Here is a 25,869-nt window from a genome sequence, read left to right as displayed (position 1 = left end):
CTTTTTTACAAACCCTCTTCAAAAGCTGAACATTTTCAACGGCCAACGACGCATTCAGCGCTTTCCGCAGCACCCAAAACGTCAAACGTCACACACGGTGCGCTGAACAGTGTGTGCCCCCGACTGTCAGCCTGTGGCAGCCGTGCAGGACGGGACGCCGCGTTTGCTACCTGGGACCGGCTGTGTACCGTCCCGTTGGCCGACCGACACCCAGCACGCAGCGATTTGACGTTTGATCTCGTGCGAAAGAGGACGTGTGTGCGCTCTTGTGTGATGTGCGGAAAAAGCTTTCCAACCGTGCCTAGTAGCATCATAGATCCTTTTTCTTTAGTTTTATAATTTTTGGTCGCCACATTTTGGGGGAAACCGGGAGGAGAGCGTGCAATAAAGCGTGAACGAAAGAGCGAGAGACAGAGAGGGAAGTAGAGAAGAACACACACACAGAAACTGCGTGCGGGGGTGTGCTGTTAAATTGAAGCATAGCAAAGGCCCCACCGAAAACCGAACGGTGGTGGGCACGTACTTGCGCGTGCCTGTGTGTGTGTGTATGTATGTGAGTGTTTGTGTGTGCGTGCACGCCGGACCCGTTCTGGCCAAGTTGATGCCCACTTCTGTTTCCCCCGCCCCCACCACTCCCCAATCCCACTAATGCTGGCTTGTGTGTTGGTGGAAAAATCGCGTGATGATGAGCGCCGCCGTACCAAATTGGTGTCCGGATTTTTGGAAAATAGCAGCCTAGCCGTGCAGCCGTGATTGTGCGTTAACCACCCTCCCATCCATTCTCCAACCCTCATCACCCGGCTGCATTCGAAAACGGAGTGTGCGTGAGAGCGAGAGAGAGCGAAGAAAAGGAAGAAGAATAATTTCCGTGGAGGAAAAGGAAATTTGACGGAGCAAGCAACAATAGGCTGGATTGCTTTGGAAAGAGTGAACGAGACAGACAGAGAGTGTCATTGTGTGTGTGTTTGCGCGTAAGCAAGCGGTCAAGAAGAGAACAGAACGAACTGCTAATCCCGGGGCATAGAAGAAAAAAAGGCATGTTGGTGAAGCTATGAAGCGTGTGTTGTTTGTTGAGTAAAGTTAAAAGATTACAGAGCGAATTCAGCGAATCGTTCATATCAGCGAAGAAGCAACGGCATCAGTTCCCACCGGTAGTTAGGAAAAGTGCCAGCGAAACAAGTACCGCAAACGTACCTAAACGCACACACGCACACACGCATCCACGCAGAAGGAGAAGCTACGGGGCTGCAGACCGACGCAACGCAACGCCAGTCAAACTAATACACTCACTCACACACACTCGTACGCATACGCGGCCGGGGTGAAGCATTTGTGTTGGAAGCTTCGCTGGATGCTGGATACTGCTTGGTCGGAAAGGGGTCCAGTACAACTGTGTAGAGGTGGAGCTGCAGCAAGGAGCGACGAACGGGCAACGGCATTGCAAGAGGAAGCAGGACCTTCTCCGCACACGCACACCGCGTCGTCATACTCTCTCTCTCTCTCGCTCGCTCTCCCCTCACCTGCGTCACGGCAGCTCCTTTGTGGTGTGCAGTAGGCAGTAGGCGGCAGCAGCAGCAGCAATAGCAGAAGCCGAAGAAGACCGTCGTCGTCGTAGTCGCGTCGAGGCGTTCTTGTGTGTGAAGCGCGCACGCGAGGTTCCAGTGCAGTCGTCGTCCCTGCCCGGGGTTGTTTCGTAGTGTATTGTGCGCTCCAACTGGGTTGTCCCGCTGCCGTCGACTTCCCGGCCCCCGGACAGCAGGAGCAGCGGTGTGACGGAGAGCGCGTTTTTACTTTATCGGTTCATTTCTTTTAATAATGAGTGATTATTCCAACCAGAACTCGCAAAATTTTAGTCAATCGTCAGCATTTGCAGCCGCTTTACAGAGAGCCAAACAAGTGAGTAGCCATGTGTGTGTGTGTGTGTGGTGATGGAAAAGAAAGTGTAGTTTTGATGGTGGGAAGGTTTAACAAAAAAAAAAAAAAAGGAAAACGACACTAAAACGCACAGGTGACGCCCGGCCGAAAGAGGGGGCTCCGGTGGTGCGCGCGTGGTAACGACACATTCGGGGGAAAAAATTGGAAAATGTCCCAAGTGTTGTACACTGTTATTTCGATGTGTTAATGGGTAGTGGCACAGCCATTATTAATCACCCCCGGTAGTAAGATATCGTAAGAGATCACGTATCACGTTTGAACAAATTGATCGAAAGCCGCGCATCCTTTTTGCTCTTTTGAAGAAACCCTTTTCTTTTTTTTCGCATGCACACCCCGGGTTTCACACACCCCGTCTGAAAATGGCGGCTACAGCGAACGCACGCACACAGTCATCGCAACGCGCGCACCGCTTTTGCGCGCGCCCGTGTGTGTGTGTGTGTGCATGCACTGCTGCTGCTGCTGTGCGTTTCGACCCTTGTTCCGTTGGTGTGCGTGCGCGAACCCAGTACGCTTCACGCTCTCGGTGTGTGTGAGTCGTGTGCCCTAGTGGTGTGCTGGCGGTGGCTGCTGTGGTTGTTGCCGCTGTTTGTGGATATTCTTCTTTTGCAAGCCGGGTGGGTAAGCAGCAGCAACGAAGCCGCTTGGGGTGTCGGTGGTGAGGGCGCACGGTAGGTGGAAGGTGGAAAAATCGATAAAAGAACAGCTTTTCCCAACCCAATCCCCGTCCCACCGCCGTACATGAGGAAGGGAGAAAAGTGTGCTGTTTCTTTCTTACGCACACGCGTCAATCGCTCTTTACGCCACTCTCTGTCTCTCTCTTTTTGCACCGACGGGTATGTGTGTGTGTGTGGTTTTTCATCATCCGGCAAGGAGAAAGCCGAGGGGGCACATGAAAATCGCACACACATCCACACGCGATGTTGTTCCGGTTTTTCCGACCTTTTCCTCGTTTTTGCTCATGTACAGTTTCACAGCTTTTCGTGAACCAACATACTAACGATATATATCGAAAAAGGCTGCAAATCTTTTGTAAATAGATCATTTTAATTCGATTCGCTAAAAAAAAAGTAGAATAAAAATTGGTGGATAAGTGGGGATTTTCCCTTCAGTGTGTGTTTGCGTGTGAGTGGAATGGTTTTGTAGTATTGGTAGAATAAAAAAAGCCCGTTTTTTTGTAAGTACGAGTGCACACCCCTCGATCGCCGCCGGATGTGTGATTGGCGCAGTGTGTATGACCGCAAGAGAACACAAGAAGTCCTTTAAAAAATCCCCGGGCCACATGGCTTGAGAGAGGAGGGACAAGCACGCGCCGAAAGGGAGTGCCAAAGGAGTGTGGGGTAAAACAAACCAAACATTATGTCTTGTGGTGCTTTTAATAATTATTCCCCTTTGGTGGGTATGCTGCAGTAAGCGATTTTTAACATTTTCCTTCCTGTGCACGTGCTCTCGATAAAATGGCACCAAGCGAAATGGTGAAAGCTTGAGGACGGGCAAGGTGGGGGCACACGGCTGTACAGCGTGTATGTGTGCGTGCGTGTGTGTGTTGGGCGACATTTTCCCGGTGAATTTGTACGCCCTTATTTGGCAGACGTGGAAGCGTGATAGTAATTCCCCCGGCACACTCTGTCACGTGCGTATCGAACTCCGTTTTGTTTTTCCTCTTTTGTGTCCGTTTTATTTAATATGTGTTTTAATGTTTCTTCATTTTCAATGAAACAATTCTACTACACCAGTGCCACCAGGCCTTTTTATCTTATATCACTGTGCCCGCCCGACGCCCTCCTGTCACAAGGGGGTGGTGGTGGTGCAACTGCCGCTGGGTTTCCGTTTGTAGCAGTGTGTTAGTGGTCTCGCCGAGGGAAACAATTCCCCCCCGGTTTGTCTAGCAGTCTGACGCGTCTGTCATTTGACGACCGAGAGCACAGACACACACATGCACATGCTCATCGGCCTGTGTTTGTGTGTGTGTGATGTGTATTGCATGTGCGAAAGGTGGGAAAACGGCGCGCCGTCGCCGTTGGTGGTTTTAATGCTGCCCGAAATTAGCATATCTTCTATAAACGAGAGCGAGAGAGAGAGAGAGAACGTGTGCCCAAAGGGAGAGATAGGGAGCACGAATTATGTCGCGCCAGCAGAAGGGTGTTAATTGCTATTTTATACCGGCAAACCGGGCAAAACTCTCTCACTCTGCTGCTGTGTTGGCCATCAACCCACCGCTAAAAGGGATTTTTGGATATTTTGGGCAAGTTGTGATAAGAGATTGGACCACAAAAAAGCGCTACGAATTGATTGCAGAACAAAATCAACGGAGAGCATTTCTTTATAATGTTCTGTTTGTTCGTCCGTTTCAGATTGCCGCTAAGATACACCCGGGTGGTCACCAGCAGCAGCAGCAGCCGCACCAACCAGTGAAGAGACCACACGACGATCACGACTCCGGCCCAGAATTGAAAAAGTTCGGTGGACAGTCTGATTACAATAATGCTAGCTCGCCCACTGGCATGAGTCAGGCTGCGATGCAAGCCGCCGCCCAAGCTGCAGCAGTAGCCGCCCGTCTGTCGCAGAACAACAGCAGCAACAACCAGAACAGCTACAACTCCCCGAACGCTCCGCCCGGTGCCGGTGGACCGCAGGACCCGAACCAGCGCGTGCGCGAACTGATCAGCAAGATGGTAAACCACGGCCCCATGGACAACGGCAATCATCCGGGTCAGGGTGGTGGTGGTGGTGGTGGCGGTGGCCGTGGCGGCGGTGGTGGTGGTGGCGGTGGTGGCGGCGGCGGAGGCGGATTCGGCACCTACCAGGAGATGATGATACCCGGCTCGAAGGTCGGGCTGATCATTGGCAAGGGCGGCGAAACGATCAAGCAGCTGCAGGAGAAGACGGGCGCCAAGATGGTGATCATCCAGGATGGGCCGGGGCAGGAGATGGAGAAGCCGCTGCGCATCTCGGGCGACCCGGCGAAGGTCGAGCAGGCGAAGCAGCTGGTGTACGAGCTGATCCAGGAGAAGGACGCGTACTCGCAGCGGCAGAACATGAACGGGGGCGAGCAGGCGGAGGTGTTCGTGCCGAAGGCGGCGGTCGGCGTGGTGATCGGCAAGGGGGGCGAGATGATCAAGAAGATTCAGGGCGAGTCGGGCTGCAAGCTGCAGTTCATACAGGGGCGCGGGGACGGTGCCGGCGATCGGCGCTGCATCGTGCAGGGCTCGAAGGCGCAGGTCGAGGAGGGCAAGCGCATGGTGGAGGACCTGATCGACAGCGTGCTGCGCCGGGAGCAGCAGGGCGGCGGTGGCGGTGGCCGCGGCGGAGGTGGAGGCGGAGGCGGTGGCGACGGTGGTGGCCACGGGCGGGGTGGCATGGGCGGCAATCCGAACCAGGATAACAACTACAACAACTACAACGGCCCGCAGGTGACGCGGCTGGAGTACACGTTCACCGTGCCCGTGTCGAAATGTGGTGTAAGTGGAAGAAGAAGAAGTGGGTGGGGAAGGACATTGTCGCGCCATCGTTCTAACCTTTATGGTTGTGTGGCCTTTGTGTGATTGTAGATCATTATCGGACGCGGTGGTGATACGATCAAGCAGATCAACCAGCAGTCCGGCGCGCACACGGAGATGGACCGCAAGGCGTCGCTGAACCAGACGACGGAGAAAACGTTCACGTGCAAGGGCGAGCAGCACCAGGTGGACGAGGCGAAGCGGTTGATACAGGACAAGATCAACATGGAGATAAACATGGTGTTCGTCGGGTCCTCGTCCGTGCCCGTCAACCAGTACCAGAACAATGGCGCTGGTGGTGGTGGCGGTGGCGGCGGCGGAGGCGGTGGAGGTGGTGGCGGAGGCGGCGGCGGCGGTGGCCCTTACCAGCAGGGCGGCTGGGGCGGCTACCAGTCGCAGGGTGGCTGGGAGCAGCAGCAATCGGCCCAGGTGAATGCGGTCTCGGTGGCCGCGGCGGCTGCAGCGGCGGCCGCTCAGCAACAGCAGCAGCAGCAGCAACAGCCGCAGGCAGATTACTCGCAACAGTGGATCGAGTATTACAAGTATGTAGAACGGGGAGAGACAACGATGGGGCCCGAAGCGTATCTAACGCTTCTTTGTGTGTGCGTTTTGTTTTTAGGCAAATGGGAATGCACCGAGAGGCGGAAATCATTGAACAGCAGGTTAAGGCACGGCAGGCAGCTCAAGGAACGATGGCAGGTAATTTCATTTCCCAATTGATTTCCACCCACCTCCTCATTCCACCCCAGCGATAACATTTGTCACTGAAGGTACTAAGCACAATGTCCTTTAAACCCCTCTGACTAGTTTCAAGTTTCATCAACCTTTCGTTGAGATTCATTCATATGAATCTTCAGCAATGAGTGATACGAATCTCGAATCGAATCTCCAAAGATTCGTTAATTTCGAAGAATTCATGAATCTGTTAAGATCCATAAATCTACAATAATTCATAAATCTCCAAAGATTCATACATCTCCAAGGATTCATACATCTCCAAGAATTCATGAATCTTTAGATCAATCTTAAGTATGATTTAACAACATGTCCGCGTTGGGTTCGAGCCTCGCATTGGATCTCTCCCTTTGCAAAACACACTAACCGGCAGCGTGGTACTTGCCAAAAAGGCTCGAAAGCCTGTATAGGCTGCTGGTTGTTACGCCAAGAAGAAGATACAGGATTTCCTTCCTTGACTCCCTCTTACGGGAAAATAACTACGATGGAACGTCATACGATGGAAATTGGACTCTATGGTACTCTTTTGAGACAAATTCGAAATTCCTATTGGATTTGTCCAACAAGGGTGCTATGGAGTCCAATTCCCATTACTTTTATTTCATTTCACGTTAGAAGGAGTCAATAGAGTGTCCCACAGCTATGAGACCTCCTGAAAGACCCTGTAATAAGAAGCTCAAGCTCTATGTATCTTCGGAGATTCATGAGCCCCTAGAAATTCGTGAATCTTTTGAGATTCATCAATCTTTCGAGAATCTTGAATCTTGAATTCACTCAGATTCATGAATCTGAATCAGATTTACCCAACACCACCACTGATGCTAATAAGCAAGGTTATATGTATTAACGAGACTTTGTTTACCAATTTCTTCTCTTCTCTATCTGATCGTTGGCAACAATATTATTACCTTATGTTTTGTTCACTTTGTCAACTTTTCCTTTACTTCTTTTGGTTTTGTATTGTTTTGAAATCATTTCTTCAATTCTTGGTTTATTGTGCATTGCTTCTTTGGTGTTTTTTGTCATACTTTTTAAATTATGTTTTGCGCGATTACTGTGCGCGTGTTACATTTTTCCGTTGTGCCCCTGTAATGTTCCAATTCCCTTGTATCATTTCCCTAATTTAACCCCATCCTCCTCCCTTCCCTGATTTTATTTATCGTATATTATGTTGTAAAACAAAAAAGCTAATCAAACTGTGCAAGGTCAAACAGTGATGGCAGCCGCGGGAGCCGGTGCACCTCAGCAACAGGCGCAGCCGCAGCAGCAGCAACAGGTCGGCGGCCAGGCGGACTACAGTGCCGAGTGGGCCGAGTACTACAGGCGGATCGGCAAGATCGAGGAAGCGGAAGCGATCGAGAAGCAGATTGCGGCCAACAAGGTAATGTTTTGTAATTGTTGAACGAAACACGAACTCTCCCTGCCGCTCCTCTCTCTGTTTGTCTATCAAGTTTAAAAAAAATCATTCGCACCTTCATTCGAAAAAATCATTCGAAACTCACATTCCACAAACTCTCAATTATTGCCGATCGTGAGAATGAGTTGTCTCTTTTTTTTCTCACCCACCGTCTTGCGTGAACGTTTTTAAGACTGATTCTTTCAAGAGGACGCGCTTTATTAATGGCTTCTTTGTTTTTTGAATTTATTTTTCTTCTGTTTCACATCTCTGATCGCCACGCACCCTTTCCTTCCCCTTCTGTTCTATTCGATGAATCTATTTTTTCGGTTTGCAAAATCAATTTTCTATATATTTTCCATTTTCGAATCACCGTTTGTTTTCATTTTCCTCTTCACTTCATCTCCCGCCCTTTTTTCATTTTATGTTAATGTTCCCCCAAATCGTCCACCTAATTGCTCCCCCCCCCTAACACCCTCCCCTCGCACCATTTCCTTCTCTCTCTTCCTCACGGCAATTTGCTACGCGCGATGCCGACATCTTCAAATTGCAATGCGACACCAACCACTAATTAGGTCTTGCAAGCACAGGCCGTTGCGGCAGCGGCAGCAGCAGCGGCGGCCGGCGGTGCCAACCAGCCCGGTGGTCCGGTTGGTGCCGGTGGCGGACCGTACGGCGGCGGGGGCGGCCCCGGAGCCGGTGGCCCACAGCAGCCCGGACCGGGCGGCTACGGAGGCCAGCAGTACCAGCAGTACTACGGTGGCGGCGGAGGCGGTGGTGGGGGAGGGGGCGGCGGCGGCGGCGGTGGCGGTGGACAACCGGGATACGCCGGTTATCCGTACGGCGGTGGCTATCCGGGTCCGGGTGGTGCTCCGAACCAATCGAATGCATCCAATCAGGACAAGAATTAGAGAGGATGCGCTTGTGTACGTGTGTGTGTGTGTGTGCGCGCTGTTAAGTAGGCAAAGGAAAGGAGGAAGCAATGCGAGATTGTGTAATTCACCGCACTTGTTGCCCCCCAACGCTCGACAACCGATACAACCACCCACCAGCCAGCCAACCAGCCCAAGCCCCCCACTCTTCCATATACACTCCTCTGTACATTACCATGCGATCTCTACACCACCACACACCCAACTACGAAAGACAAAGAGAGGATCCACACGCGACGGACGGACGGAGTATGCCAGTATGGCCGACAGCAGCAGCAGCAGCAACAGCCGCCGCAGCAATTTCGGCATTTATATGGGAGTACGGTGTTATCGTGTTTGAAGAATCGGGTAAGTTTTTCTCCTCACCACACCCTTCACAACCCCCAAAGAGAGAGAGAGAGAGAGAGAGGGAGATACGAAAGGACAAGCGCGGCTTGTGCAAAACCTTCTCCAGGCCAAGCACACACCCCGTTGTCGGTTTTCGCATTCTTTTCTCCTCTTTTACACCACCACTCCACTCCTATTTGTGCTCATCCCTTTGTTGGTTTTATTAGTCGAGACTTTGTTTTCCTTTTCTTTTCTGTTATTATTTTCTAAACATTATTTCTCTCTCCCCATGTTTGTGTTTTACGGTGCACAACGACGCAGTATACTCTTTCACTACAAAAAACATCGTGTTACTTGCTAAACCATCGATACACACACATCATATGTCGCCTGTTTTGCTGTTTCATCAGCGTGTGTTTTACATCATGTGCACATCTCATTGTTCTTTTGTTGTGTAGCAATCATTTAAAATGTTTGTTCTTTTCGTCTATCTGGTACGAACGTTAGCAAATGTGCTGCTGGCAAATGATTCCTGTTTCATGAACTATGTACACTTGTCCATATGGTGTTTTTTAGACATTTTTTAAAATTGTTTGGGAGATCTTTCTTAGCTAAAGTTTAGTGCACAGTTCGACGAACTTCGCAACACAGCTAGCGAACACACATCAGTGTTAAATGCAGGTTTAAAATTTTGGGTGCATTCTTACATATTACTGCTAATTACTTAAACCAAAACACAATACAGCTCACGAAAAGGTAACATTTAGTATCAAATCCTATATGATTTAATGATGATGAATCTCTCTATATTCGATTAACAAATCCACACGTGGTGGTAGCGGACCGATTATTCCAATTGGTGTGTTAAACAATATTGTGTCATGTATTATGTGTCTCTAACCCTATGCTCTCTGTGACTCATTGCAGAAGTGAGGCATTTAGCATCCTGCCCTTCACCACCACTATATGATGCTCTTCATTGATATTAGTGAATGATTTTTTAAGGCGTAGTATTGTGATATTCACACCACGGTAAATTAATGATGTATACCTTTTTCCTTTTATGCGCGAAATATGTGTCCACCCCTTTTTATCTAAATGACTAATTAACCATTTATTATACATATAATATTTACATACTTCGGTGTCGCCCAAAAACCAACCACCATTGCCTTTTTTATTATATTATATACATTTCTATTCGTATATACATATATCTATGGTTCTATAAATGCGTATTATATATTTCGTCTTACATATATATTTATATGGTTTGCCAATTTATAATGAATTGATTATTCGATTTATATATATACATCGTTTTTCTTGTTGTTCTTAGACTGTTTAAGAATGAAAGTACTAACCTGTTTAACCGGTACCGATACATCCATAAAATGCATTTATATTTATTACTTTTATGAAATATGGGGTATAATATGTGTTTATAATATTGATCAAATTTTGACTGCTATCAAACTCTATATACATGCTATTTATATGAAATATGCGTTCCAATATGTATGTACCCACTATTTATTTACGCCTGTACACATGAGCATTGATTGACTGATTTGATTGAATATGAAATGTTTTGATAATATTTTACAATATTGATATTGAATACCGTGCTATTATATTTATATGTAATATATAAATTTTTTATAATATTATAACAATAGTATTTAAAAACTTCTACAATTTTTGCACCCGTAGAAATGCAAGCATATTTATATTTATATTTATTTGGCAATTTAACTAAATTAGATTTACGAACCATTCTCGCATATATATATATATATTCTTATATCGAACCCATTAGAACTGATTTATTTCACATTAGGTGGTGGCTATTTAGCGGGATGAAGTGAGTTGTCCTATATTTTTTTAATAGATGTATCTGTTGATCGCAATTTAAGTTCACCGATCACAGATGAGTATGATGATGATGATGATGATTATAATATTGTGCTACAAAATGCTTTAGATATAATACATTTCATCGACGATTTTTAATAGCATTGTTTTATATGAATGATTTACCCCACAATACATTTTACTAAGTATAAATGTGCAATATATATTTAAATCAAATTGATCGTAGATGCATTTTTATTGTAATGTTTTCACATTTGCACCGATTTATTACCACATGTGATGCTAATGTAGTTTATACTACGAATAATTATTAAATGTCATACTGTTACCACCACCAAACAAACACCAAACATTTTACTACCAATCAAATTGCTACATACATGAACTCATATATATTATATGTTAGTTTATATAATTGACTTACCTAGCGATCTTAATTAGCGCATTAGTTGCCGCTGATACCCCGCTGCTATTTTAGGGTAATGATTACGAATTACGAACCTACATTTGAAATTATTTACTTTTTTACCCTTTATTTTATCATATTATCCTTTCCTTTTGCATTTAAAATTTCATTATTATTCGCTTATATATACCAGTTTTTTGATGATCGTTTATGACATTTCTTCTCATATTCATTCTTTCAGCGCAAAACGAAACGCATTTGCTGTGTTGGACTAAATATTTACATTTTGTTTCGTTGTTTTTGATGGGGTACGATTGTGGGATTTGATTTTATCAGCTTTTTTGTTCTGTAATTTACATGTACTTTCCTTTTTTTCTTTTTATGATTATTTTACCTTAACACCGTATACAATTGATACACAGAGACGACGTCTGAGTTATTGGTTTGAATAAATTTTACTTTCATCGGTTGATTTATACCATTTTGTCCAATTCTCTCCACCCCGTTAGTGCGCGATCTTCTCACTACCTTTCTCGCGTGTTCTTCTACTTCCTAACAAGACCCTTCCTCTTGTCTTGTCTTTGTTCGCCGTTCGCCACAACCCCCTCTACCAAACAACAAACCCCCCCCCCCCCTCCCCCATGCACTTCTTCTCTCACCACCGTTTATATGAAAATATCCGTTTTTTTCTTTTTCTCTTTTCGAAACATTTATTGCAGCTCCTATAAAAACAAATCTAGCTCTACTACTAGCTCCTTCATTCTACAAGCGTGTGCCGTGTGAATGTGTGTACAGTTTCTCTCTACTCTCACTCTCTCTCTCTACCAACAACCACTGTGTGTTGTGCGGACTACTGGCAACGTTTTAGTGTGTGTTGTGTGTGTGTGGGAGGAGAGACGCATGGATAACGCTGCGGCTGAGCATTATTACGCATCATATAGAGCGCAACCCAACAGCAGCAACAACAGCAACAACAGCAACAACAGCAACAACAGCAACAAAACACACAACAACAAGAGAAATAAAATGAAGTTTGAAGTAATATTATTATGATTAATCCACGATCCACATTTAAATAAAAACACACCAACACACTCTCACACAGCATAGTTTTAGGGCTCTTGTACCGGTGAAACGGTAACAGAAGAAACACACGTTTACTTTGTGGTGTAGCGTTAGTAGCAATATAATAATGGAACCGATTAACGGCCAAACATAGCGAGAGAACGCATAACGAAGTAAAGAAAAAAGAAGAAGAGAAAGGAGAAGAAGCAGAAGCAAGGGAGAGCAGTAAACGCACTTATTCAAATAAAATAAAAGAAAAGAAAAAATAATCCTCACTCTTTAACCGGTGCTGTGTGTGCGCGCGCAGGCTCTAGAAGTTCCTGGACCGGCCGCGGAGCCGCCACGTGTGGAGTAAAGAACATACCGTGAGCAATTCATCCACCCTCCCCCAAGGATGGTTGAGCGCGGCCTCTGCGTACGGAAATGCGAACATGTGGTGGACACGCGCTCCAGCCAGAGGGCCTCCTTTACGCTTTGCCGATCTGTACAGTTCCTGCTTTTGCCAATGTGTGTATGTTTGTGTGTGCAGTTATTGTTCGTAGCACTATTTTTCCTTTGCCTCTGAGTAGCACGTGTAAAGAACTACTATTGTTTCATTATAATAGCTAGCGTTGTATGTTGCCTAGAAAGCGAAATACATTAGGCTCTATCAAACTTAGATAGAATCACACACTCTTCCAATCGGCAGGATACAATAGTGTTGCTGTGCAGTGCAGCGAAAGTGTGTGTCGTCGTCGATGTGAATCGAGAGAGGGGGGAGCAGTTCCAACACTTCCGTTACCGGTCCATTCCGGTGTCACGCGACGAGCGACCCGGTGTGGTGTGTACTCCAGCGTCGTTGGTTTACTCCCAATTGCAAACAAGAGAACTTGTGTTGATGAATCCCGTTCCCAAGTGGATGATCCAAGTAGCACGGGATCATCGTGAACAGCTTTTCTGAGCTTTCGATATCGTACGTTACGCGTTACCGTTACTCCGCGCCGTTAGTAGTGCGTAACGTGTTTTTTACACTTACCGATAGTTGTGTTACTTTCTTTGGAGGGAAACAGAAAAAATCGACCCGAAAAAATCTTTACAACTCCTACGGTGGTGCATGGTGGCAACGAAAAGCAGCTCGAAGGAAAAGTGAAACAAAAAAGAATCATCGCAACACACACGCAATAGTCCGCGAACCACATAACAAAACCTAGATGTAATGTTAACACAGGACACATACACACGTATAATTAATGAAACAAACAAGCAAGGAAGTAAGTTTATGGTGTTTGTACCGTGTAGTTTTATTTGATGTACTAATGTTCGAAATTTTGTACTCCGGGGAATTCTGTGATTGTAGCGCTGCATTTCCTAAAATTTCTTTATTTAAAGTTCATGTTTTAATTCGCCATTAATAGTTTGCTGCTCTTTTTATATTCATGGGTTTTGTCTTTATCTTCGAGGCACGAACTCTGTTGCTGAGGCGGACGCCAAATGGGAGGAAGCCATCGAACACACTGGATTTGGTCTGGAGATGATTCCTGTTTCTTATCTTTTTTTTTTTAATTTTTCTTCTCTACTGGTTTTATTTCATATTTTATTATAATTCAATTAATATTTTTGTCATCTGAGGATATTTCTATATTAAATAATCGATATATACTTTTAAAATCCATTAAATGCTATTTTTGTATTATGTATTTCTATACTGTGTACATATTATCTTTATTGCAAATATGAAACTCCAATACTGTCTTCAAATCTCAATATCATCAACCATTTCTAACTAACAATTGAACGAATGTACAACATTTAAGTAAGCTAGCTCAACATTTTCATTATGCATTTATTACATGAACAAATATGCTTCTTCGTACTTCTTCATTCAAACATTTGCTCAATCTTCTTAAAAATGGTATTTGTGGGTAGTATTTGGTGTGATTCGTTCGAAAAGTAATCGATAGCTGAGCTATTTGTTAGTGTTGTTAGTGGCGCTGCAAAGTACATGTATAGTTTATGCGAAATGTTGTTGGTGGTATCCTGCCGCACACTGCTGCTCTTACTACTGCTACTACTGGATCATTTGGTGAGTGTTTACCATTTTAGCGGAGTTCTGTTTTGTCCAGCAAACGCATCGACTCTACAACCAGGAATAAATGTGTGTTTGTGTGTGTGTGGTTTTCTTCAATACAAGTGTTGGTTAATGTTATCGAAATAAAAGTGCAAAAGGGAAATAGTAGATATATATCGAGAAAAAGTGCGTTTTAGTGAGTGAGTGAACTGGTATGGTCTAACAAGAAGAACAAATAAACGTAAACAAAATTAAACTTTTGTGTCGGTTTTAATTTACTAAGGAAAAAAATATCTCCCATGATGACCATGAGAATTATCATTCAAAAGTATGTTTAAGAAAGTGAATAGGCAAGTATATGTGCTAGAAATTCGTTATCCATGAAACGGTTTAGCATACCTGGGCAACTCTGGAACTAAATGCTGAACTATAGATGATGGATATTTTTGTAAATTTCTAAAATCACTTTTCATCACCAGTTATTCTCTAAATATCACAATCATTAAATATGTTACCTGTAAACGCGAATAAAACGATCGAGAAGCAAAGTAAACCTACAAGCGTTACGCGTAACGCCAGCGTAACGCAGCATAGAGCTGAGTCTACTGTCCGACAATTAGACCAGTTCTGTCATAATGCGTTGCTAGAAAAAAGGAAAAAAATACAAAACTACGCACAGCCACTTGAAAGCGGCAGCATTTTCCCCAAACGACGAGCGATTGTGCCATTCCAAGATGATTGATTTTGTCGGAATAGTGTTTGCGCTATTGGTCGCCATCGGTGGTATCGTGGGCTACAAGCGTGCCGGTAAGAACGATTCGCTTTCCGTACAGATATGGTCGGAATACATTCTTCCCGTTTTTTCCCTCCCTTTCTATCTCTATCCAGGCTCTACCGCTTCCCTCTATGCCGGGCTCGTGTTCGGAGTGGCCATCGGAGCGGGCGCATGGTGCAATTCGTTACAGCAACCGTTCCCGTACGTACAGTTCGTAGTCCTGTTTCTGCTCATCGTCGTCATGATGATACGGTTCTACAAAACGAGAGCATTTATGCCACCGGGGCTGATACTGTTGCTGTCGCTGTGCGTCCTGGTCTGGACGATCTTCATGTACGGAGACAGCTTCATCTCGGGGTCGAACGAGAAGCCAATACCGGTAAATGGGACGATCAGCGTTGCAACCGATGGCCGTAAGCTGGAGTGACCGAGAGAGCGCTGTGAAGCATCATTCCAGCTGGCATCTGTAGGGAAGGATTGTTGGAATCAAAATGAGACCCCAGTGCATTTGCTGTAGAGTAGTATCTTCCAAAATCATTCATTTTCCTACAAAGCATACTATTCTGATTTGGGCCTCAACGAAAGTCAGGATAATGCGCCGTGGAGCCGTTTATTGTTATGCACATATTACGCCATTAAGGCGACACACGTTCTAGACTGTAATTAATGGGAGCCAAATTCTTGAAAACGGTACAATCGGAATCTCAGGGAACTGATTTTTGTATTCGTGTACGAACAATTGTATATTATATTGCCAACAAAAGTTAAAAGTGTCATCAGACAGACGGTTATTAGCGTCACGAGCCTAATTTTGCAGTTGACTGCTAAGCAAAGCGCGATGGTTTTGGTGCAGTAAAGGCACCATTTTGATTGAATTATTCTGTAATCGTACAAATAAACTGAAATAAATGTTTAATATCAATGTCGTGTGTTAGAATGTGTCACTTCGCGTTGCCATTTTGAGAATAATCATTAATCCGGCGAAATACAGTTCACAGTCCATTCAACAATCGGACTCAGTTTAATACGCGTCAAAGCCTTTTACCGCTTGCTTTTATTAGAAGATGTTTCCGTAAATTATACTTTAACTCCCCCCATCTGCTTTCAAACACTTCCGGCTTAGTAGCCCTTGATCGTGTGGGCCAGCTCCCAGTTCTGGGCGACGAAACAGTCGGTATCGACCTTGACGCCGTCCGCCGTGCAGACCGCCTGCGAGTACTTCGGGTCGCTGCGGCAGTCCCGGTACCACAGCACCTCCATCACGCGCTTCATCAGATCGTTCGCTTCCGGCTGGCCGAGCGTCTGGTAGGCGGTCGGATTCTCCGACCACTCGCGCAACAGTGGCAGCGCCAGATGGGTACCGTACCCCGTCGCCACCACGTTGCTCGTGTACGAGCGGCCGCGCAGATTCACGTGCCCTAGGAACGGTTCGCCGTCCTGCATGCCGCCGATGACGAGATCGAGATAGAGCGGCTGGAATTCCGACCGCCGGTTGTACATGACCCGCGTGAGCCAGTTGTAGAACGAGCGTGGCTTCATCTCGTTCTTATCGTCCAGGCACTGATCGTCGATGCTGGTGACGGCGGTAAATGGCATTCAAAATTCATCATAAAATCAAAATGAACAATTGCACAAAAAAACACGATTGCATCCACACTTACACCTTCTGGTCGATGTGACGCTTGATGTACTGGAAGTCGGCAAAGTCGCCCCCGATACCGAGCACCGTCTTGTCGTTGATGCGATACACCCGGTCGACGTCGTGGAACCGGGCAAGCGACCCGTACGAGATCAGCTTATCGGCCGCAATGATCACACCATCCTTGAACATCAGCCCGACGACGGAGGTGCCGGTGGTGACGGGGTAGCTGCAAAAGCGAAATGGAACGAATCCGTAGTTTGAGGTTAAGTGGGTTGAGCGTATTGAGCCGCCTTCCGCACTGTCCAACGCTTACTAGGACCGCTGTGTGCCAAACTCGCCGGGAGTGTCCGATCGCGCCTGCATCGCACCGCCAGCGACCGTGCTGCCGGGGAAGTTGTAGAACGCGCCCGGAGCGGGGCCATTGCTCCAGAACGGACCGGCCATCGAGTTACCTCCCATCGGATACATCTTGTACGGGCACTAGCTATGCTGCGGGAGGGTTGAAATTTATTACACAAAGTCTAATTTTACTTGAATTGAATCGTTTCGCACGTAAAAACAACTCACCAACTTATTAAAAACAGCAAACGCGGAATGAGTCTGAATTTTGTTTGTCACGGCAAGAATGACGGCCGCAATCGTGACTGTCATTGTTCGCTCAAAATATGTACAAGAGAAGGTGTGACGGGCTGCTGCTGTGTCGCTTAGCACCTTGGCACAGAGAGAAGCGCTCTTGACATTAGTGCGTGATTCTGTGGAAAATTCCATCCAATATTTTGTTTAGAATGTGATAAGTTTTACAAAAATACTCCAAAACTGCAGCAACATTTGTATAAGGTATTAACAAATAATTACATTCATCGACCAACCCATAATTATGCTACAATATGTCGGGAAATCGAAAACCCGCGCTTTTGCCCGCGCGTGGTCTAACCTTGCCGGCAAATCAGATGTTTGCATCGGAAGCGAAGCAATGTTTGTGCTTGTTTGTGGGGCAGAAGGAGGCAAAAACGAGCAACAAAAAAAAAAAAACCGACACACCACACTTCATTGTGAATTTACGAAAAACTGGCAACGAACACCGTCATCGTGAGACGGAGGAAAAGTGGAAAAGCTTTCTCGTTGCATTGGTTCTGTGAATCGGAAGGCAAATACGGTGGCAATAGGAAAATTCCAACCCAGTGTCGCTTCAAGGAATCAAGGGAAGACGGACCTCCAAGACACGCCGGTTGAAGGAGCGGAGCAGCGTTTTGCGGTTGTACGCGTGAAAAACGAACCGGGAAGCGGTGCGGGGCTATTATCAAATCTACACCCGCAGGCGGAGGAGTCTGCAAAGGTCCGGCGGGTGGACGGTGGTGTTTCGTCCTTTCGTCCTTTCGTCCTTTCGCGTATCCGCGGCGACGGAATGAAGTGTTTATCCGGTGCGGTGCGACGATAGCCCAACCCCCTCCCACCAATCGGTTTCAAATTTCCCACCACCCCAAAACGACAGTGATAGACACATTTCCCGGGGCACAGCACACCAAGCTAAAGCGGGGCGTGTGTCTATGTATGCGCTCCGGTGTGTGTGTCGTACTGAAACAATCGATCGTTGGCCTGTGTACACCTTACCGGTTTGTGGTGGGGTTTGTGTTTTATTTTAGATAAACATCATTAGCCGCGGCCCAACCCACGGGCGGGGACAAAAGGCAAAAACGGAAATATCAGCGAATTACATCCGGGTCGTCTTCACTTCACCCAGTGCCTCACACACATACACACCAAGCAGCAGGAGCAGCAGCAGCAGCAGCAGCATCGCCATGACCGCCACCAGCACGACCGAACCGGCGGCATTCGATCACATCGAGACGATTGTCATCGAGGGTCAGCCGACCGACATCGTGTACCATCGGTTTGCGAACAAGCTCTTCCTCATCATCACCCAGCACCAGAAGGTGGCCAACGTGTACACGGTGCGCAGTCACGCCCACAACGATCTGAGCGGGGACGGGCCGGGCGGAGCTGCCGGCGCTGACGGTTCGAACCGCATCTACACCATCAAGCACACGTTCGGCGCCAGCTCGGACGAGGCGGAAGCGGCCATCCGCTATCTGATGAGCTTCCTGCAGCAGAGCGACGAGATCGTCATCACGCTCGGGCTGCGGCGGATCGACAAGGCCACGTTGGACCAGATCGGGGCCCAGCTCCGGAAGATTGTGCTAGGATAGGGCTAAAGGGGGATGCGGCAGAGGAATATTCTAACCGTTGGTACATACGTTTCTTTCCGTTCTTAGGAGTTTCTTAAATAAAAACGCGTACACACGTTCACGCTTTGGTGGCGCGCCACACACCTTTGGAATCATCCTTGCATTTTACTGCATCGTTCCGAAACGCTAATTAAACGCGCTTTACTCTACCGGTGTCCCCCCAACGTGACGGTGCAGAATGTGTAGCATGGCGGAAGGATTGTCGGCCGGTACCATGTGCCCGGCCCGCAGAACCGTGTAGTGCGTGAAGCGATCCGAGTACCGCGACCGGTACCCCTCGATGATGCCGCTCGGCTCGGTCGTGAAAGGCTCGCGGGCCGGCGAGTGTGCGAACAATCGATCCATCCAGCCGCGTGTCCCCGGCAGGCAGGCGATAAGGTCGAGCTGACCGCTGTACACTACCAGCTCGAGGTCGGTTTCGTTCAGCAGCCGCTGCACGGTGCCGACGCTCGATTGCAGAAAATCGTCGCCGAGGGCATCGAAAACGGCTGTCCGTTGGGTGCCCCAGGGCGGTCGTTTCGTCGCTGCGATGCCGAGCGTGTGCGACACGGGACCACGCATGAGCCGCTCCAGTGGGTTGCTGCTGGTGTGCGATTCGGGGGGCGGTGGACCGGTGTCACTGTACCACCAGAGCGTTTCACCGTATACTAGAACTGGCGAGAAGGAAAACCGAATGTATGTGTGTGTGTGTGTGTTGGTAGAAATCGAAATCGGAATATTTAATGTTTAATGAAATCACGCTCTCCACGCGGTTCGGTATTGGGGGGTTTGAGCGGAGGTGCTAATGAATTACCTTTCGAAGGGATTGGAAATGAGAATGAAATTGAGTTAACCAGCACCCCCCTCCCAATGGGGTGGGGTGTTTTGGGAGGTTGCTGAATAAATCAGAGATAATTTGAATCATAGCAGGCTGGCTTCAAGCGAAGCTGGTGTTGCGTGTGCATAAGCCATAACGCAATCGCTGTTGCTGTAGAAGAGTGTTGGAACTACAATCTACTATTACTAGTTAGTTTGGGCTCGGTTACAGAGCTTCGTAAAATAATTTTGGAGGTATGTAACAACTCCAGGGAGCAAGTAAAGGTTTTTTGTGTAAACAACGGAATTTACAGATGCTTCTTAAATTTAAGGGATACATTAAGACAAAATGATTTTGAATCCAAACAGGTTTTAGAACTGATCACAAACCCTTACAAGATCAGATTCAGAGCAGTTCTTAGGACTGATCCTAAACTTATATGTATCGTAAAACTGATCCTGAATTTATAACGTTCCTGGCATCGATTCTGATCCCATAACGGAATTGGATCTGTTCCTGAAACCACGTCCCTGGAACTGGTTCTAAACCGATAGTAGCGCTTGCTCAGATTATGAAACCATACCGAGCTTGAAATAGATCCTGACCAATCCCGGTCTTGAACTGATCTTGAATCGATATTACCCCTGAAACTGATAGTGAACCCTTTCTGGTTCTGGAACTTATAGAGAATCCATACCGGTTATGAACCCCTACAGGTCCTGGAACATAACTGACACTGAAGCCTACACCAGAACTGTCCCCGAACCATTTCATATCCTGATAGAGATCCCCAATATATCCTGACCTGATCTTGGAACATATCCTGACTTCAAACTGATACTGGAATCGGTCCTGTAATTGATCCCAACCCCGCACCATTAGTAGAAATCCTCAACTAATACCGGTCTTCGAAATGATACTGAACCCCTACCGGTACTGGAACTGATATTGAACTATTATTGGTGCTAGATTCAATTCGGAATCCATATCGGTCCTAGAACTGATAATGAACTTATTGCAATTCAAGTTCCTGGACCTTTCTTAATGAATGGATGGTTTTCGGTTCAGGAAATGATACAGGACATACTTCGATGCAGTAACCGATTCGTCTACCACGCTGGGGAATGAACCGTTCCTTGTGGCAGTTTTTTGAAACATTGAGATTACGAATAGAGCCTTACAAATACCCAGAAAGTAACAAAACTAATTCGCGTTACCTCTTGATAGATTTTTTTTATAGAGAAGAAGAGAAGATATTTGTGGTAAAAGAAGCATGTTAGATGGATTAAGGAGTGGATTGCACGCAAAACTCCAGAAATATAAAAAAATCTTAACCCCAAATCCTTCACCAACCTTCATCACTTTCAACATCCTGCGGCTGAATCTCCTTCCTGCTTGGCTTTAGCACATTGTAGCAGTTGATTCCTCCCGTCTCCTGTACGATGGTCTGCTGCAATCCGTGCCACCCTTCCATCGACAGCCCAGGCCGCTCAGACTGTCCCACTGTATCGCGCACAGCAGCTACCTTCCGCTCGATACGCTCACGACCACCTTCATCCACAAATCCCAGGCCGGCTAAATACTGTGGCCACGCGGCAATACTATCCACGGGCGAGAGCCACGCACTGCCCAGGAAAAGCCCTCGCAGATTGCAGCGTATCGTGCCACCTTGCACCGCATGCGCCAATGCGTACGCAAACTCAACCGCAATCCGGCCGCCGTAGCTTTCCGAAGCGATGTACAGTGGAACGCTTCCCTCCCAATCGGCCATCGTAATGGCGCTCATGGTGTGATAGAAGTGTTTCAGAAAAGCGACCAAATCACTCACCACCGTGGTGGTGTTACGTGCCAACAGGGAGCGATCCTCGACGTAACTAAACCCGCTGCCTACGGGACTGTCGACAAAGAGGACGTTGTAATCTTTCGCCTAGAAGTGCGTGAAAGTGCGGTTTTAGAAAGACTTTGAAAGGTGTATCGTGTATAGGTCATCGTGTTCTACCCAGGAATTTTCACGTGGCTTGAGCGTTCGATCGAGTGGTCCGATTTCTTCAAAGTTCCCGTAGCCGCTTGATGATGCTCCCGGGCCACCCTGCAGCCATATGATGAGCGGTCTTGTCTCGGGTCGTTGTGTATGCGCCTGATGTAGCCACCAGAAGATGTACGCCCGCGGACGTACCTCACTGTAGCCCCAGTGTTGTTTCCCAGGACCAAATCCATTGTTTGCGACTTAAAATATGCAAAAAATGCTTATAGCAAGACAGTAAACAACATTCACAACACACTTTTAGACGTCACTAACCAACGGAAGCAAGAAATTCACTGCTTACTGTGATCCAAACAATCCATGTAACAGCTCTACCCATTTTACGCACAATCGAAGCACACAAGAAGATGTTCACCAAGCGACACAAGAATTCGAGGCACACTACGATGAACAACCTTGTTGGTGCGCCACTTTATAACATCGACCAGATGACCCTTCTGCATCTCTCAGCTGATCGGTTGAGCACGAGATGATGTCAGTCACCGCAGACAGCAGCAGCAGATGATGATGATCTTTGCGCGCCATCTGCTTTCGATCGATTAATTATTCTGCACTTCCGATGCAAAGGTTATCTATCCCCACCATCACCACCGCCTTTATGGAGACACCTTCGTCTCACACAACACGTGGCTCGTTCTGGAGGGTTATTAAAGGCACACGTGCTTCTGGAGCATGAGTTGTGTAATACAAATATCAAAACTTTATTGTATGATCGTGTGTCAGTCCACCGGGTGAGTCAGCTCGATGACTCACTGCACCGGCACATGCTTCTGTAGGATGAGGTCCATCAGGATGGGATTATCAGCGGGTACCATGTGCCCGGCACGCAGCGCCCAGTACACAGCCAGCTTGCCGTAGCTCTTCTCGTACCCCTCCAGCACACCGTGCTGGCCGACGGCATTGCGGGGCGATTGCAGGTAGTTGTTGCGGCCGCTCCACTGAATCTTCTCGATCCACCGCACATTGCCCGGGGTGGCAACGATCAGGTCGAGCTGGCCGGTAATGATCACCACATCGAGGCTGGTGTTGTTCAGCAGCAGCTCCATCACGTCGATGGCGGGCTTCATAAAGTCACCGGCCAGCGTGTTGAACACGCGACCACTCTGCGCACCGTAGACCGATTCGGCGGGTAGGCTTAGGGCGGGCGCCACCTCGAAGCGCATCAGATCTTGCAGGATCTGGTCGCGATCCTCCGATGCCAAGCGGGTGGCACGGGATGCAATAGCACCTGGTGGAGATAGGAGCAAGATTGATGCATTACTTACATCTTCAAACATCGTCAAACCCCTCCCAACTCCTCATCACTTACTTCGCATATCGCGCGAAAACTGCTCCAGCTGCGAGCGCGTCCCGGCAAAGTCCTGCTTGAACAGCACGTTGTAGAAATCGATCCCGTGCGTCTCGCGCAGAATAACGTTCTCCGTCATGCCCCACAGGTTGGTGGCCTGCTCCCACTGGCCCTGGTTCAGCACGTGCTCCGTTTCGATGGCCGACGCCTGGATGGCATTGTAACCCTTCGTATCGACGTAGCCCATGTTGAGCAGGAACTCGGCCCAAGACAGCACGGAATCGATGGGCGACACCCACGGGGCCACAATGCCGACCGACTGCAGATTGCACTCGATCTCACCGTTCTTGATTGCCTTGTCCAGCACGTACGCAAACTCCGCGGCCATCTTTCCTCCGTAACTTTCGGCGTAGATGTGCAGCGGGGTGTTGCGGAACTCGGGCTGCGCGTCGTAGAACTGCTTCATCAGCTCCACCAGATCGTCCGCAATTTCGCCGTTCGTTTTGGTGAGCAGCGAGAAATCCTCCACATAGCTGAAACCGGTACCGACCGGGTTGTCGATGAACAGGACGTTGTAGTCCCGCACCCAGGTGTGGTTACGCTCCTCCAGCTCGAGCGTGAGTGGGCCCAGCTCTTCGAAATTGCCGTACATGGACGATGCACCGGGACCACCCTGCAGCCAGATGACGAGCGGCCGGTCGGCATGATTCGGCACGTCGGCGGTTGTGTAGTACAGCCACCAGAACATGTGCGCACCGGGCCGAACCTCGGCAAAGCCCCAGTCCTGCATGCCTGGACCGAAGCCTTCGCGGGGGACTGCGGTGGAAGAAAATTAAAAGATAGATAAGAAAAGTGTGGTGTAAATATGATGTAGTCACTAAGAAATGTTAATTTCTGATTATTCCTTTTTCTTGGTTTAAATGGGGAACTACTTCCGACCTTTAACAAACACTGTCGCTTTATCATTAAACCAAACCGGGTGTTTCAATTATGTGCATTATAGTAAAACCATATGCCATATCACGTTGTTAGAACAACTGTTTTCCACATTACGAGTTGCGCCTTTTTTGGTCTTCAAAAACCAGGACGTGTCTAACACATACAAGTTTCCTTTTTTCGGTACAGATAATCATAAAATTTGTGATTTTTTGGAAAATTAATTGCTGTGCTTTTGACCTGCTGAAAAGTGAAAGTGCAACCGACAGCCTCTACCAAACGTAGTTTAGGTCCAGATGTTGGGCAAGATTAACAAAGAATGTATGAGACTTTAGATTTGCAGAAATAATCTTGGAGCTTTTCTCAGGAATCATTCCGTGGCAGTGTATATGGGTTCTGAGGCTTATCAGTACCATGCTGAACATGATTATGAACATGAGAAGATGAGAGAGTTTAGAAAGAGATTAGGAAGTTTAGCTAGGATCAAGCGGCAAGCAGTAGGCCCAAGAGCCCAACCTAAAGTAGACTTCCCAGCACATTTAGCCAGCCAGTTTTTCGTCTCTATTAGTAAGCTTTTCAAGGATTTTAGGAATCAGTAACGTTTGAAGTGGATAAAGAAAGGGCATACTTGAGCCAACTATGGCAAGCGGTATCGTGAAGAATGCAACCTCGTCTATCGTTAGGCTACAGTTGGGCTGTGGATTACTGCCAAGACGTAGAAGTAATTATTCAAAACGTTTGCAATGAATGGAGGACGTCGACCGTTACGGGGAGAGTGAAGAAAGTGACTCCTCTGGCTGTACTTCCTCTGAGGAGAAAGTGAAATGCGGTGTTTAGTATCTCCAATAAATTATATTAAATCTATAGACATCTAGACTAGGCATTTCAAAATACCATTTTCTTTTTTATCATCTGTTTGCGCTTTAATTATGCAATAACGTTCAATCATTGTGCATTGAATAAACAAAACAATATCTCGGCTCTATGACCCCTTTGGCATTCGGTTCCATTGTTTGGGTGTGACATTGTCATTTCGCAAATCCTATTGATAAGATCGATAAGATGCTCCAACATCACAAAACCAGTAGCCGGACCCATCAGGGGATCGCCATTGAACTGTCGATTGATTTGTTGGAACTTAATCCTTATCTTGTGGAGCACTCCACTTTAATGGATCGCGTTTAGTAGCTCTCCGTTATCACCGCTATCTTTTATTGCAAGTGCGCGCTTGTCACAGTAGCTGATTACACATCGTCAATTACTAGTGAAAAAAGAAATCTTATCCCACTTTTGTCATTGCACATTACAACAAAAAAAACACACACATAAATTCTATCCAAAGTGTTTGAAGTGTGGTTATTCCTTGTGGCCCGGCCCACCACGTGACCACTTTAACTAATCGTTTGTACGCATTTCATACACGTGTTTGTGTACTTTTTCTTATTACCAAATTCCACAATAATAATTTTGCACTGAAACGACCATCCGCCCACTGGTCATTTCACATTTGTACACTTTCACTTATTGTATACACCGGGGGGCGCAGTTCGTCTCTTGAGGATCAGCTTTCGTTTTGCCGTTTCAGCTTCTCAGTGTTAACACATTTCATTGCCCCAATGGTATTCTGGGGTCGTTAATTAATTACACCAACGGAACGGAGAATCTCCTCCCCTATCTTTCTCTCTCTCAATTGACTCACCTGCTCCGACCATGGCCACCGCCAACGCCAACACAATAGAATACTTCATTTCGCACACTCGCAATTGGAATTCCCCGAACGGCGGAGAGACACGAAACTCCCGCGCTATACAGCCAGCAGGAGACTAACAGGTACACACCCCGGCTGACGGTTGCTTTTATATGCGGCGCGAACCACATGCCGCGGCATCGGGAACCTCCTCCATATCAGCTGAGCATAGAGGCTGCC

General features: G+C 47.1%; 6 protein-coding genes across 13 annotated transcripts; 3 read left to right on the top strand and 3 right to left on the bottom strand.

Moving 5' to 3' along the window:
- The first annotated feature begins 209 nt into the window (after nt 1-209).
- On the top strand, nt 210-15,912 carry LOC120959507 (far upstream element-binding protein 3). Of its 7 annotated transcripts, none has more exons than XM_040382951.2 (8): nt 210-1,896; nt 4,287-5,393; nt 5,484-5,974; nt 6,052-6,131; nt 7,373-7,548; nt 8,139-8,843; nt 11,823-15,022; nt 15,104-15,912. In XM_040382951.2, the coding sequence occupies exons 1-6, from the start codon at nt 1,816-1,818 to the stop codon at nt 8,472-8,474; spliced, it is 2,271 nt and encodes a 756-aa protein (XP_040238885.2). In that variant the 5' UTR covers nt 210-1,815; the 3' UTR covers nt 8,475-8,843; nt 11,823-15,022; nt 15,104-15,912. The 7 variants fall into 7 exon arrangements, with proteins under 7 accessions (XP_040238885.2, XP_040238883.2, XP_040238886.2 ...); XM_040382949.2 differs by having other exon boundaries at nt 7,355-7,548; XM_040382952.2 differs by having other exon boundaries at nt 211-1,896; nt 7,382-7,548.
- LOC120957872 (transmembrane protein 14A-like) lies at nt 14,950-15,417 on the top strand. The gene is made up of 2 exons (XM_040380293.2): nt 14,950-15,022; nt 15,104-15,417. The coding sequence occupies exons 1-2, from the start codon at nt 14,950-14,952 to the stop codon at nt 15,415-15,417; spliced, it is 387 nt and encodes a 128-aa protein (XP_040236227.2).
- Nucleotides 15,913-16,006: 94 nt separating the features above from the next.
- On the bottom strand, nt 16,007-17,313 carry LOC120957869 (proteasome subunit beta type-4). 2 transcript variants are annotated; one of them, XM_040380287.2, is made up of 4 exons: nt 17,200-17,313; nt 16,946-17,121; nt 16,652-16,858; nt 16,007-16,563 (listed from the first exon to the last, which is right to left on the bottom strand). In XM_040380287.2, the coding sequence occupies exons 2-4, from the start codon at nt 17,098-17,100 to the stop codon at nt 16,110-16,112; spliced, it is 816 nt and encodes a 271-aa protein (XP_040236221.2). In that variant the 5' UTR covers nt 17,101-17,121; nt 17,200-17,313; the 3' UTR covers nt 16,007-16,109. The 2 variants fall into 2 exon arrangements, with proteins under 2 accessions (XP_040236221.2, XP_040236222.2); XM_040380288.2 differs by having other exon boundaries at nt 16,946-17,116; nt 17,200-17,279.
- A 240-nt stretch (nt 17,314-17,553) lies between these two features.
- Nucleotides 17,554-18,970, top strand: LOC120957871 (uncharacterized). Its single transcript, XM_040380292.2, has one exon. It carries the CDS (start codon nt 18,432-18,434, stop codon nt 18,837-18,839), a length of 408 nt encoding a protein of 135 aa, XP_040236226.1. The 5' UTR covers nt 17,554-18,431; the 3' UTR covers nt 18,840-18,970.
- On the bottom strand, nt 18,936-22,329 carry LOC120957867 (retinoid-inducible serine carboxypeptidase-like). Its single transcript, XM_040380284.2, has 4 exons — nt 21,974-22,329; nt 21,674-21,900; nt 21,028-21,601; nt 18,936-19,531 (listed from the first exon to the last, which is right to left on the bottom strand). Exons 1-4 carry the CDS (start codon nt 22,035-22,037, stop codon nt 19,020-19,022), a joined length of 1,377 nt encoding a protein of 458 aa, XP_040236218.2. The 5' UTR covers nt 22,038-22,329; the 3' UTR covers nt 18,936-19,019.
- A 66-nt stretch (nt 22,330-22,395) lies between these two features.
- Nucleotides 22,396-25,786, bottom strand: LOC120957868 (retinoid-inducible serine carboxypeptidase-like). Its single transcript, XM_040380286.2, has 3 exons — nt 25,642-25,786; nt 23,028-23,822; nt 22,396-22,946 (listed from the first exon to the last, which is right to left on the bottom strand). Exons 1-3 carry the CDS (start codon nt 25,688-25,690, stop codon nt 22,468-22,470), a joined length of 1,323 nt encoding a protein of 440 aa, XP_040236220.2. The 5' UTR covers nt 25,691-25,786; the 3' UTR covers nt 22,396-22,467.
- Nucleotides 25,787-25,869: the final 83 nt, after the last annotated feature.

This window comes from Anopheles coluzzii, chromosome 3, assembly GCF_943734685.1.
Source record: "Anopheles coluzzii chromosome 3, AcolN3, whole genome shotgun sequence".
Lineage (NCBI taxonomy): Eukaryota > Metazoa > Arthropoda > Insecta > Diptera > Culicidae > Anopheles > Anopheles coluzzii.
This window is presented reverse-complemented; position numbering and strand designations above follow the sequence as displayed.